The sequence below is a fragment of the Leptodactylus fuscus genome, chromosome 8 (assembly GCF_031893055.1).
Source record: "Leptodactylus fuscus isolate aLepFus1 chromosome 8, aLepFus1.hap2, whole genome shotgun sequence".
Classification (NCBI taxonomy): domain Eukaryota; kingdom Metazoa; phylum Chordata; class Amphibia; order Anura; family Leptodactylidae; genus Leptodactylus; species Leptodactylus fuscus.
This window is the reverse complement of record NC_134272.1, coordinates 305,709-320,582: the sequence shown is the minus strand read 5'-3', so window position 1 is coordinate 320,582 and position 14,874 is coordinate 305,709. Positions and strand designations below refer to the sequence as shown.

The 14,874-nt window shown below is 46.2% G+C and overlaps 2 protein-coding genes across 2 annotated transcripts in view; one reads left to right on the top strand and one right to left on the bottom strand.

The window, feature by feature from the left end:
• RNF25 (ring finger protein 25) overlaps positions 1 to 504 on the top strand; it is an 88,867-nt gene extending 88,363 nt beyond the window's left edge. Inside the window, exon 10 of the mRNA XM_075285049.1 lies at positions 57 to 504. Coding sequence (XP_075141150.1) covers positions 57 to 461 — 405 coding nt within the window. The 3' untranslated portion in view covers positions 462 to 504. The remainder of the gene's footprint in view (positions 1 to 56) is intronic.
• Positions 505 to 920: 416 nt separating this feature from the next.
• Positions 921 to 11,373, bottom strand: LOC142216804 (carbonic anhydrase 4-like). Its single transcript, XM_075284836.1, has 8 exons — positions 11,361 to 11,373; positions 10,895 to 10,921; positions 9,493 to 9,657; positions 7,615 to 7,757; positions 7,069 to 7,158; positions 4,601 to 4,670; positions 3,563 to 3,726; positions 921 to 1,193 (listed from the first exon to the last, which is right to left on the bottom strand). The coding sequence occupies exons 1-8, from the start codon at positions 11,371 to 11,373 to the stop codon at positions 948 to 950; spliced, it is 918 nt and encodes a 305-aa protein (XP_075140937.1). The 3' UTR covers positions 921 to 947.
• Positions 11,374 to 14,874: the final 3,501 nt, after the last annotated feature.

The following is a 14,874-nucleotide window of genomic DNA, read 5'->3' as shown; positions in this document are numbered from 1 at the left end:
CTCCCCCCCTCTTTTTGCCTTGCTTGACACTTTTTTTTTCTTTCTCTCACACCTAGACCCCTGCCAGTGAACAGGAATCTCTAGGGCCACAGACAGACAGAGTCTCTACCCCACAGAGCGACCCAGGCCCGGAGACCCGGCTGAACCCCGGTGCGCTTCCAGTTATCTCCAAGCCTCACGTAGGAGGGCACAGAGCTGGTATGAAGATGCATCCATGTGGAAACAAACCGTTCCATAATGACCGTCCAGACAGTCAGCCTTGGCGAGATGGCAGAGGACGTTCAGCACGTGGTAGGAGAAGGCCGGATGCTCGTAGAGTCTGGAGAGAAGTTGCTTCCAAGGATGAGCAGTCAGCAGTCAGAGGGAAGGTGATGGGGCAGAGCCGCCAGAGCAATGGGACAGATCAGGCTCTTCCTATGGGCGGCACAGAAGGCTGTGCGGCAGAAAAGCCGAATCTCTAACACATTGTAAGTGATTGAATAAAGTAGAAAGGACTCTGTTCAAGAGTTTTCCAAAGTGGGCACAATTCTCATCCTGGGTAAATGATTGACACGACGAGAGTATTACAGGATAGGAGTGTGACCCGCCATTGTGATAGGGAGAAATCATGGAAGGTAGGGGGGACACAAATCATTCTCGTGCAGTATTATCACATGGTGATTATATGTACTACCTGCTGCACAAAACCTCATGAGCATACATCTATAGAGATTTATTGGTGTACAACTGTGGTGACATATAGACCTGTCAGGTCCTGCTCACACCTGGTAGAGGTATCCACCTGCTGCAAAGGAAGACAAACACTTCAATGGTGGTCAGAGGATGAAGTTTGATGACTGTCCCAGTTCGTACAGCCATAGATGTGAAGAGCCTCGTCTGCCTTATACACAGTACAGGGTCCTTGGTGGGGATCAGGTCATGTGACCTGTGGTCATGCAGTATGTACTCTACCAGCTTGTCAGAAGAAGCAGCGGTAACATCAGCATGGAGAGCGGCATAGTGGGCTGGAGGGCGGCCTGGGCACTGGGGGCGCCAGTGGATACGGCTGTACTGCTGGGCGATGGCGGTATCACACTTGGGAATGAGGCCTGCACACTTCGCCCATTAAGAGGTTGTGGTGGACGAAAGTTATTTTGCATCGTCTCCAAAGTTCCTGATATGTTGTATCTTACAGCAGATGAAAAAGTTTTTACCTGAAATAGAAGAAATCGACAACACGGGTAAATAACACAAAGTATGAAATGTGGAGAGGACTAAGATGTCTCCTGACAAGGATCCCTGCTTGGGCTGAAGCTTCGCTATTGGTGCCAGCTCTATCATCCAGCCCCATTGCCTCCACTGTTTAATCTCAAGCCCCTTACCATGCCATCACCTTTAAAAACATTAGTGACATAAAATGGCCGATTCTCTAGACCTCACCAAATCCCCGCCTGGTCCTGTAATACCAGTCACTGGCAGGAATGTCTCCTAGATATTCCACCATCACCTCTGATCAGGATTATTGGAAAGTGGAAGGAATTGCAGCAGCCGCAAGTGCTGGCAGACCACATAAAGGTCACAGAGAGGGGGCGCCACCGAGTACAGAGGAAAAAGGGGGGAAACAATCCCATATTAATGCATATGGAACTAGAATGAGATGTCAGAATACTGTGGTGGGGGCACATACTTCTCTTTATATAGTGTATAATGTGCAGGGGGCACATACTTATCTCTATATATTGTGGAGGGGGCACATACTTGTCTCTATATAAGGTGGAGGGGGCACATACTTGTCTCTATATAAGGTGGAGGGGGCACGTACTTGTCTCTATATAAGGTGGAGGGGGCACGTACTTGTCTCTATATAAGGTGGAGGGGGCACGTACTTGTCTCTATATAAGGTGGAGGGGGCACGTACTTGTCTCTATATAAGGTGGAGGGAGCACGTACTTGTCTCTATATAAGGTGGAGGGGGCACGTACTTGTCTCTATATAAGGTGGAGGGGGCACGTACTTGTCTCTATATAAGGTGGAGGGGGCACGTACTTGTCTCTATATAAGGTGGAGGGGGCACGTACTTGTCTCTATATAAGGTGGAGGGGGCACGTACTTGTCTCTATATAAGGTGGAGGGGGCACGTACTTGTCTCTATATAAGGTGGAGGGGGCACGTACTTGTCTCTATATAAGGTGGAGGGAGCACGTACTTGTCTCTATATAAGGTGGAGGGGGCACGTACTTGTCTCTATATAAGGTGGAGGGGGCACGTACTTGTCTCTATATAAGGTGGAGGGGGCACGTACTTGTCTCTATATATAAGGTGGAGGGGGCACGTACTTGTCTCTATATAAGGTGGAGGGGGCACGTACTTGTCTCTATATAAGGTGGAGGGGGCACGTACTTGTCTCTATATAAGGTGGAGGGGGCACGTACTTGTCTCTATATAAGGTGGAGGGGGCACGTACTTGTCTCTATATAAGGTGGAGGGAGCACGTACTTGTCTCTATATAAGGTGGAGGGGGCACGTACTTGTCTCTATATAAGGTGGAGGGGGCACGTACTTGTCTCTATATAAGGTGGAGGGGGCACGTACTTGTCTCTATATAAGGTGGAGGGGGCACGTACTTGTCTCTATATAAGGTGGAGGGGGCACGTACTTGTCTCTATATAAGGTGGAGGGGGCACGTACTTGTCTCTATATAAGGTGGAGGGGGCACGTACTTGTCTCTATATAAGGTGGAGGGGGCACGTACTTGTCTCTATATAAGGTGGAGGGGGCACGTACTTGTCTCCCCAGTACCCCCTGACCCGATGCTCCCAGTACGGCCCTGTATTCTCCCTGATCTCCCATAAATCTCGGGGTCATGTGACTGCAGAAGGTGTGTTTATAACCTGTGTGTGATCGGGGCGACATTACCTCTGATTTTGTCGGCTAAATGTGACACTGCCATTTTGGAGGTTTCCTTTAAAGGCAATCCCCCTTCCCTCCGGCATGTTTGTCACTTTAGTAGATTTGGCAGAAAATCACTTTGTCTTATGTAAAGGAGGCAAGGAGTGCCAAGGGGGTGGAGCTTCATCTCCTGGAGCGCTGCTCAGGTAGTATGAGTGATGTCATAGCAAGGGGAAGATCATTTCGAAGTGGCAAGAGCAGTGTCCTGGGCTCGAGGCCACCCCTAGTGCACCAACTGCCTCACTTGGTTAAGACTCTTAAGTTGTTTTCCTGTATTTCGGGGCCACACGGTGGCTCAGTGGTTAGTACTGCAGCGCTGGGGTCCTGGTGTTCAAATCCCACCAAGGGCAAAAAACCATCTGCAAGGAGTTTGTATGTTCTCCCCGTGTGTGCATGGATTTCCATCCCATATTCCAAAAAGACATAAAGATAGGGAAAAACGTACATTGTGAGCTCTATGTGGTCTCACAATCTACATTACAAAAAAAAAAATTAAAAAAAAAGTTGTTTTCCTGTAATTCTACATTATAAAGGTCGTATTTATCACTGTGATGTGGCGGTGATAGGTTAATATGCATGGAGAGACTGCCTGTAAGAAAGCTCCAGATAGCCCGGGCTTCACTGTGATACTCACCACTTTTGAGGGGACAGTTATTGGATACTTGAAGACAGTCCAAAGCACGGCCTGATCACACGTGGGAGTTGTGAGGGAGCCATTATAGCGGTAATATGTTGTAAGATTGACATCACCCAGCAGATCAGCCAGAGAGAAGCTAGAATTCAGCTGCAGCGATTCCCCTGGAATTAAGAAACCAATTCTAGAAATCATCCAAGAAATCAGCAGCTTCCTACCTTATAATGTGCTGGACAAGGAGAGGCCATGCTCCACACTGAGAGGAAACCATCTTGACCCCAAGATTCTGAGCTTGAGAGGAGAGGAAATCATCTTGACCCCAAGATTCTGAGAGGAGAGGAAACCATCTTGACCCCAAGATTCTGAGAGGAGAGGAAACCATCTTGACCCCAAGATTCTGAGAGGAGACCATCTTGACCCCAAGATTCTGAACCCAAGAAGAGAAGAAGCCGTCTTGACCCCAAGATTCTGAGAGGAGAGGAAACCATCTTGACCCCAAGATCTGAGCAGAGAGGAAACCATCTTGACCCCAAGATTCTGAGAGGAGAGGAAACCATCTTGACCCCAAGATTCTGAGAGGCGAGGAAACCATCTTGACCCCAAGATTCTGAGAGGAGAGGAAATCATCTTGACCCCAAGATTCTGAGAGGAGAGGAAACCATCTTGACCCCAAGATTCTGAGAGGAGAGGAAACCATCTTGACCCCAAGATTCTGAGAGGAGACCATCTTGACCCCAAGATTCTGAACCCAAGAAGAGAAGAAGCCGTCTTGACCCCAAGATTCTGAGAGGAGAGGAAACCATCTTGACCCCAAGATTCTGAGAGGAGAGGAAACCATCTTGACCCCAAGATTCTGAGAGGCGAGGAAACCATCTTGACCCCAAGATTCTGAGCGGAGAGGAAACCATCTTGACCCCAAGATCTGAGCGGAGAGGAAACCATCTTGACCCCAAGATTCTGAACCCAAGAGGCTTCTACACAATGCTATCTCAGCGGGGTTAGGTAGATCCTGGTGTGATGCCGTGTGGAGGGATTTACCAGGAATGGCCACGTTCACCAGAAGATCGGACAGTCCTCCTAGCTGGGACTTATTAGCCGAGTCCATGACCTGTGGAAATAGAGGGGATACAAATGTTGCCATTGGTTACCCCTGTGATATCTGGATTACAGTTTGCTTCGATACCACGTATTCTATAAGATTCCTATTTATTCCATGCAGAGCTTGTGCTAGATCTATTTCATAGGACATTAGAAACCTATTTTATCATCACTAAGGAGCCTGAAAGTCACAAGTTTTAGAAGTTTCTTCATTTTCGTGGCCAAGTATTGAAGGTTCTCATGTTGACAAGCATCTAGCTCTTCTGACCATGAGACTGGTTGTGTCGCCACTCATCCTTGCTGTAGCATCAGATGTTCTTCATGATTCCGCTTCCATGCAGTTTTGTGTAATGAGTGCTGCCCCCTATAGAGCCATTTACTACTTCTGGTTTTCTGGCTCGCTATCTAGTACATCAGCTGGCACCATTCTGTCCCATATCTCATTGGTGTGTTGCAGATAGATGGAAGTAGCTCTGCTTCTAAGTCTTCGTTTTTCTACAGGTGAGAATTTATAGAAACTTCTAAAGTAATTGGAGCTAGAATTGGGAGTTTACGGATTCCATGTCATTCTTGTGTGGACATGTTACTTCTCCTCATTCATCCAGAATCTAGACATGACCATGAACAAATCCCCTTTCTAGTAATGACGTGAAATGCGCCAATCTGCTGCTTCTGTCCCTAATGATGAGAATGGGGTGAGCGAGGATCTTGGAGAAAGTGGGTTTCTACACTTGTGTAGTATCATAAGGCTTGGAGACTCAGAGCTCTCGCTGCATGGACAAGATGTTTGTGTCAATGAGGCTGAAAAGACCAATTGTCATCAGTCCTTCTGTCCAAGTGGAGAAGACTCCAGAGCAGAATCTCAGCAAGATCCTTCTCTTGCTGAGGTCACAGTGCAGGTGGCAGATGAGTGAAGACCACCGCTATCCAGTAAGATAAGCCTGAGAGCACAGGATAGTGGAAGACTTCTCTAAGGAGTCAAGAACTTCATCCCAGAGCCTATAGGATGCTCTTGCTACTGCTGAGGACATCGTGCAGGAGGTGACCATTAGAAACATGAGCAGGGATGACATCTATATGGGGTTGCCAGGAGGCTACCAATGTCCAGGAAGAACAGAGGTAAAACGGAGGATTCTGGAAGTCTCTAAAAAGACTTTTCTGAACTGTCAGAGACTGCAGTAATTTGGAACACCTTGACCTTGTAAAGAGAACAGTAACCAGGAACACCCTGACCCCAGAAACATAGGGGTGACAATAACCCTAGTCCGTCCTACCATATAAATACTAAATCTCCTGTTTCACATAGCATCGCCCTTTTTCAGAGAGGGGGTAAGATTTGGCTGAGGCCACTGCCCGCACTATATTCTTTATCTTCTAGACCACAGTAGTGCTGTAAGTGATCTTTGCATTCATGGCAGTCTCAGAGATTTCCACTATGTACAAGGGCACTTAGGGGAAGCATCTTATTCATCATGAGTGTCCTCAGCTAGTGCATGGACCCCCAGAGCAAAATCAAATCTGTGGATCTTGATGAATTTCCCCCACTATGCTGAATGTCTTAAAACAATCTAACACTATGTCCTTATTTGATCAAGAAAATTCATAACCCACAAGGCCTATAAAAGGAAATATTGTATGTTCTGGTTACGGAGAAGAAGAGAAACAATTTGGGAACATTCTCAGGTCCGCACCATTTGTCTTGCTTTAATGAATCCAATGGTTAGAATTGGCAGATTCAAGAGGATGTTCCTGCCGCCATCTTGGATAGCTAAGCCAGATCTTCTGTGGCTGTTGCTTGCTGCAATCCTTCTGTCTATTCATGTCATCCTAGACAGACTGGATGATGTTGAGATCAGGGCTGTATCTGTGGGGGCTGGATAATCACCTCCAGGACACCAAATATTGATGGGATTTACATTTTTTTTTAATTCATGTCATAAAATCGGTTACTAAGCCTTCTATTTCAGACAGCATTCCTACGATGGAGCTTCTGTCTATCGCCACCCTTTATGCTGGGTTCACACGTGAGGTTTTTGGACTGGAATTTGACGCAGAGGCCACCTCAGATTCCGGTCCAAAACATGGCTAGCTGTGACTGGATGCCAGTGCAGTATATCGGCATCCAGTCGTGGCATTCTGCTCTGGATTAGGCCCAAATGAATGGGCCTAGTTGGGAGGGAGGTGTCGCGAGGCGGATGTCCACGGCTGAAGAAAGGGCAGGTCGCTTCTTTTTTCCATGAGCAGGAACAGTAAATGACTGACTCCCATTGATTCAATGGGAGGCGTTTTTTTTTTTAGCAGGATTCTGACGCAGATTCCGCATCAAAATCCAGCCCTTCGATGATCCACCAGTCTACTAACCGTCCTCTAGTAGGAAGCATGAATTAAGGGAAAGTCAGGTAACTCACATCAATAAAGAATCCAAGCACTGCGATTCCACTGGGGTCTTGTTTGGCCTGTGACAGATTCATTCCTGACTTTGTGTGAACAATGTGCATCTGTAGGAAACAAAGACATCGTCATGTAGGGGCAAAAACCCATAAAATCTGCAAGTTGTGTCCTATGCTCAGCTTATGCGTAGAGATCCTGCGTCACTGAGTATATCCACTGTGTACACATGTGTAGTGAATCTGAGACCGGGCCTCGCCTCTCCTGCTAAACCTCAGATATTTTTCATATCATCTAGAAAAGTATTGTAATGACAAAGTGTTTTTTGGCATGTACCAAAATTTCTGACTTTTTTTTTTTTATATATATAACAAAAAAGTAGCACAAAGTCAGGACAGCAATGGAGGAACGGGGCTCATTTTAATTTGCTAACCCAATAAAAACTTGGTTGATGCACAAGTAGCCTGTAAGACTGAAGTCTTCCCGAATAACGAGGATCACACCAAATTAATATCCCAAACTTTAATAACATAAAACATCAAATCCTTGAGAGTCGGTTCCATTACCTCCATAGGATATTGCTTTCCAGACAGCCTGTGCTCAGAGCCTGAGGTTCCATTTCCCCAGTGAAAATGAAATGCAGTAGCTAAATAGGTAGAAGGGAGTCCTCCGCCAGATATGGAGACACCATCGCTAATGGAGATTTCCACTGTGAAGACACGTATATGAAGTAAGTCAGTATTATTTGTACCTATGTAATTATAGTTAGACTCATGATATCAGTATCAGGGTGCTGCGCCTACAGGAGTCATTGGTGACATTAGTATCAGGGTATTGCGCCTACAGGAGGCATTGGCGAGATTAGTATCAGGGTATTGCGCTTACGGGAGTCATTGGCGACATTAGTTTCAGTATTGTGCCTACGGGAGTCATTGGCGACATTAGTATTGGTAGTGAGTCTACGGGAGTCATTGGCCACATTAGTATCGGTATTGCGTCTACGAGAGTCATTGGCCACATTAGTATCAGGGTAATGCGCCTACGGGAGTCATTGGCGACATTGGTATCGGTATTATGCCTACAGGAGGCATTGGCAAGATTAGTATCGGTATTGCGCCTACGGGAGGCATTGGAGAGATTAGTATCGGTATTGCGCCTACGAGAGGCATTGGCGAGATTAGTATCGGTATTGTCCCTACGGGAGGCATTGGCGAGATTAGTATTGGTATTGTCCCTACGGGAAGCATTGGCGGCATTATTTTCGGTATTGTGCCACGGGAGTCATTGGCCACATTAGTATCAGGGTATTGTGCCTACAGGAGGCATTGGCAAGATTAGTATCGGTATTGCACCTACGGGAGTCATTGGCGACATTAGTATTGGTATTGCGCCTACAGGAGGCATTGGCTAGATTACCCATGGCAGTGATGGCAAACCTTTTAGAGACAGAGTACCCAAACTACAACCCAAAAACCACTAATTTATTGCAAAGCTGCCAACACAAAGATTTAACTTTACTACGGTGTGGATCCAAAATTGCAGACATTGATGGAACTGCAAATTACAACAAACAACTTTGTACTGACAGGTAATAGTCTCTGCATTTGGCATAATTTTGAACAATTATTGTTCAATATTCACATCGCTCTGTTTCCTAGTAACCATGCAATGTTATTACAGCCTGTGCTAATATCACGTCTGCTATAAACTGTATACTGTGTGATATAAATAGTGAAGGTGCCCCCGCACAGTACAATCTGCTCCACAGTGGCCCCCGCACAGTACGATCTGCTCCGCAGTGGCCCCCGCACAGTACGATCTGCTCCGCAGTGGCCCCCGCACAGTACGATCTGCTCCGCAGTGGCCCCCGCACAGTACGATCTGCTCTACAGTGGCCCCCGCACAGTACGATCTGCTCCGCAGTGGCCCCCGCACAGTACGATCTGCTCCGCAGTGGCCCCCGCACAGTACGATCTGCTCCACAGTGGCCCCCGCACAGTACGATCTGCTCCACAGTGGCCCCCGCACAGTACGATCTGCTCCACAGTGGCCCCCGCACAGTACGATCTGCTCCACAGTGGCCCCCGCACAGTACGATCTGCTCCACAGTGGCCCCCGCACAGTACGATCTGCTCCACAGTGGCCCCCGCACAGTACAATCTGCTGCAGAGTGGCCCCGCACAGTACAATCTGCTCTACAGTGGCCCCCACACAGTATAATCTGTTCAACAGATGGGTGGCCTTAGAGAGGGCTCTGAGTGCCACAGGTTTGCCACAACGGATCTATGGGATGATATTCAGTGCTCTGTGGCCTTGGGTCTTTCATCAGTGAGTCTTGTAACAGCACTGAGCGCCTAGATGAGTAGTATGTGTGATGGTAACGCAGTGGATCGCTTATGTACTCACTGGAAGAGGTCTATAAGAGCGGGCTGGATGGCAGTTACCTGTGTGTCCCGTGTTTCTCATGGTCAGCAAAGCTTCTTTTTTACTGTAGTTAGTGAACACAAATTGGCCCAGACTCCCACTGAACTGAGCAGAGACCTCTGCGATATCTATTGGGGACTGCCGTGATCCATTACAGGAGTCCTGCAATGTCCAAGTACTGGGACCTGCAGAGTCATAACAATCATCATTATGCAGGGCAAGGAGATGGATATGATGACAATAAATGTGAGCCATGTACATCTGAGAAGACAAAATACACAACAGTCTCATCAGGTGACTATATATTAGGAGAAAAAGAAAACCCGATGGGATAAGTGCAAAAATTCTTAAAATGTGCGGAGACCAGCAGTGCGGTGTTATTACACATGTACAATATGAGCCTGAAGCTGGAAGTGGTACCACAACTGTGGAAAACATCTTGTGTGGTTTCAGTGTCAAAGACACCTCATCTGATGGACCTCAATGGCTACAGACCCATAGGACTGACATCCCACCTGATGAAGGTCCTAGAGAGATTGGTCCTGTCACATCTCCGCCCTCTAGTGAGCCCTGCTATGGGCCCCTCCACAGTTTGCTATGAGAATAATGTCCTGTGATATCGCCGGAGCTTTTACCACCATTCAGCCAGGACTGCAGAGGGAGAAGCTGAACCTTGTTGGAGGGACCATCACCTGTTCTACTGGATCCTAGACTACCTGACACCCCGCCCTCAGTATGTGAGAGCCCAGGACTGTGTGTCTGACACTGATCTGTAGTACGGGGGCACCACAAGGTCCACTTTAGGTGCAACTCCTCCAGCTGTCACAGAAGTCCCCCGATGTCTGTAATAGGCGGCCTCACCACAGACGGGGGCGACAGCGAGTACAGAGACTTATACCGGGACTGTGTGGACTGGTATCAGCAGAACCAGCTCAGGATTAATGCTGGGAAGACCAAGGAGATGGTGGAGGACTTTAGGGAGCCCCTTTGACCCAGTACAGGTGGGGGGTGACAGAAGGACACTGTCAGTGGTGAGCTCCATGCTAGAGAACAAATCCCACCCCATGTATGAGACGTGATAGCACCGGGAAGTCCTGTCAGTGACCGACTGCTACACCCCAAGTGTGAGAAGGAGCTATCGGAGACCCCCCCGCGGTCAGGCTGTATAATCTACACCAGGCCAAGCGCAGACACTCCGCACAGAGAACTAAGTGCTCCTGAGTCTCCTGCAGCTGCTCTGACTCCTGGCATCTTCTATCTGCTCTGAGCTTGTCTGTCCTGTAATATATTAGTGTATTATCTGCTGCTGTGACACACCGAGTATCCGCATGGTGAGACTATTACAGGATTATCTTATCACAAGTCACTAATACACATAAGGGAGGTGAAACTAAAAGGGAAAGGACAAAGAGTAAAACTCACCGCAGGACTCCTCAGTGTAACACCATTCTGGAGGAAGGACAAAGAAATCAATTAAGTAAAGAATCTTTTACTAAGCAAATATGAAGAATGAATCTATGTCCAAGCAAGGAAAGGGGAGTGGTCAATGGAGATTTCATGTATACTGGTCAAAGGTCATCAGTAGGGTCATGGTATGGTGGAGAAGCCACGGTTATAGTTCAGCATTTATCAAAGGGGTCAAGGATACAGGTAAGCGATAGAGATGAATATTTGGGAGATTGGAAGTTTTGCTACAAACCACACTTTAAAGGGGCTCTATCAGCAAAATTTTGCTGCATGAGCCCCACATATGCGTGAATGGCCTTTAAAAAGTCCATTCAGGCACCGCTAATCTTATTCTAACCCCCCCCCCCTCCTGTTTTAAAATAAAACTATAAAAACATATAGGTAAATCATACCTGAACATGCACCCTGGGCGGTCGTGCACGTTCCGACTTCATCTTCTGGCGCGCCTACCTCTTCGTTCGGTAACGCCCTCCGGTCCTCGCTCTTCCCCGGCTTCATCGTCCTCTTCCGGCGGTTCAAATCCGGCGCATGTGCACTGCCACTGAGAAAAATGGCACCAGAGTGTGCGCAGTAGCTCTGGAGAGAGCGCTACTGCACAGGCGACGGATTGTGACCAATCGGATTTGAACCGCCGGAAGAAGAGGACGGGAAAGAGCCAGGACTGGAAGGCGTCACCAAAAGAAGAGGAAGGCATGCCAGAAGATGACGTCGGAACGTGCACGACCGCCCAGGGTGCACATTCAGATATGATTTACCTATATGTTTTTAGAGTTTCATTTTAAAACGGGACAGGGGTTTAAAATAAGATTAGCGGTGTCTGAATAGCCTTTATAGAGGCTATTCACGCATATGTGGGGCTCATACAGCAGAATTTTACTGATAGAGCACCTTAAACTGGCTTAAAATATAGTGTAGAATACTCTTAGGGCTCCTAGGACTATATATATCTATAATACATAGTGTATGACACTGTCAGGGCTCCCAGGACTATATATATCTATAATACATAGTGTATGACACTGTCAGGGCTCCCAGGACTATATATATCTATAATACATAGTGTATGACACTGTCAGGGCTCCCAGGACTATATATATCTATAATACATAGTGTATGACACTGTCAGGGCTCCCAGGACTATATACACTCACCGGCCACTTTATTAGGTACACCATGCTAGTAACGGGTTGGACCCCCTTTTGCCTTCAGAACTGCCTCAATTCTTCGTGGCATAGATACAACAAGGTGCTGGAAGCATTCCTCAGAGATTTTGGTCCATATTGACATGATGGCATCACACAGTTGCAGTCGCAGATTTGTCGGCTGCACATCCATGATGCGAATCTCGCGTTCCACCACATCCCAAAGATGCTCCTCTATTGGATTGAGATCTGGTGACTGTGGAGGCCATTGGAGTACAGTGAACTCATTGTCATGTTCAAGAAACCAGTCTGAGATGATTCCAGCTTTATGACATGGCATTGCATTATCCTGCTGAAAGTAGCCATCAGATGTTGGGTACATTGTGGTCATAAAGGGATGGACATGGTCAGCAACAATACTCAGGTAGGCTTTGGCGTTGCAACGATGCTCAATTGGTACCAAGGGGCCCAAAGAGTGCCAAGAAAATATTCCCCACACCATGACACCACCACCACCAGCCTGAACCGTTACCGATACAAGGCAGGATGGATCCATGCTTTCATGTTGTTGACGCCAAATTCTGACCCTACCATCCGAATGTCGCAGCAGAAATCGAGACTCATCAGACCAGGCAACGTTTTTCCAATCTTCAATTGTCCAATTTCGATGAGCTTGTGCAAATTGTAGCCTCAGTTTCCTGTTCTTAGCTGAAAGGAGTGGCACCCGGTGTGGTCTTCTGCTGCTGTAGCCCATCTGCCTCAAAGTTGGACGTACTGTGCGTTCAGAGATGCTCTTCTGGCTACCTTGGTTGGAACGGGTGGCTATTTGAGTCACTGTTGCCTTTCTATCAGCTCGAACCAGTCTGGCCATTCTCCTCTGACCTCTGGCATCAACAACGCATTTCCGCCCACAGAACTGCCGCTCACTGGATGTTTTTTCTTTTTCGGACCGTTCTCTGTAAACCCTAGAGATGGTTGTGCGTGAAAATCCCAGTAGATCAGCAGTTTCTGAAATACTCAGACCAGCCCTTCTGGCACCAACAACCATGCCACGTTCAAAGGCACTCAAATCACCTTTCTCCCCCATACTGATGCTCGGTTTGAACTGCAGGAGATTGTCTTGACCATGTCTACATGCCTAAATGCACTGAGTAGCCGCCATGTGATTGGCTGATTAGAAATTAAGTGTTAACGAGCAGTTGGACAGGTGTACCTAATAAAGTGGCCGGTGAGTGTATATCTATAATACATAGTGTATGACACTGTCAGGGCTCCCAGGACTATATATATCTATAATACATAGTGTATGACACTGTCAGGGCTCCCAGGACTATATATATCTATAATACATAGCGTATGACACTGTCAGGGCTCCCAGGACTATATATATCTATAATACATAGCGTATGACACTGTCAGGGCTCCCAGGACTATATATATCTATAATACATAGCGTATGACACAGTCAGGGCTCCCAGGACTATATATATATATCTATAATACATAGCGTATGACACAGTCAGGGCTCCTAGGACTATATATATATCTATAATACATAGCGTATGACACTGTCAGGGCTCCTAGGACTATATATATCTATAATACATAGCGTATGACACTGTCAGGGCTCCTAGGACTATATATATATCTATAATACATAGCGTATGACACTGTCAGGGCTCCTAGGACTATATATATCTATAATACATAGCGTATGACACAGTCAGGGCTCCTAGGACTATATATATATCTATAATACATAGCGTATGACACTGTCAGGACTCCCAGGACTATATATATATATATATCTATAATACATAGCGTATGACACAGTCAGGGCTCCTAGGACTATATATATCTATAATACATAGCGTATGACACTGTCAGGGCTCCTAGGACTATATATATATATATCTATAATACATAGCGTATGACACAGTCAGGGCTCCTAGGACTATAGATATATATATATCTATAATACATAGCGTATGACTCTGTCAGGACTCCTAGGACTATATATATATATATATCTATAATACATAGTGTATGACACTGTCAGGGCTCCTAGGACTATACATATCTATAATACATAGCGTATGACACAGTCAGGGCTCCTAGGACTATATATATATCTATAATACATAGCGTATGACACTGTCAGGGCTCCTAGGACTATATATATCTATAATACATAGCGTATGACACAGTCAGGGCTCCTAGGACTATATATATATATATATATATATATATATATATCTATAATACATAGCGTATGACACAGTCAGGGCTCCTAGGACTATATATATATATATATATATATATATATCTATAATACATAGCGTATGACACAGTCAGGGCTCCTAGGACTATATATATCTATAATACATAGCGTATGACACTGTCAGGACTCCTAGGACTATATATATATCTATAATACATAGCATATGACACTGTCAGGGCTCCTAGGACTATATATATCTATAATACATAGCGTATGACACTGTCAGGGCTCCTAGGACTATATATATCTATAATACATAGCGTATGACACAGTCAGGGCTCCTAGGACTATATATATCTATAATACATAGCGTATAACACAGTCAGGGCTCCTAGGACTATATATATCTATAATACATAGCGTATGACACAGTCAGGGCTCCTAGGACTATATATATCTATAATACATAGCGTATGACACAGTCAGGGCTCCTAGGACTATATATATCTATAATACATAGCGTATGACACAGTCAGGGCTCCTAGGACTATATATATCTATAATACATAGCG

Coding starts and splice junctions, on each gene's coding strand:
- LOC142216804 (XM_075284836.1), bottom strand. Junction 3,727..4,600: donor GGTGAACGTGGCCATTCCTG/GTAAATCCCTCC, acceptor TCTTAATTCCAG/GGGAATCGCTGCAGCTGAAT. Junction 1,194..3,562: donor TAACTGTCCCCTCAAAAGTG/GTGAGTATCACA, acceptor CTTCTATTTCAG/GTAAAAACTTTTTCATCTGC.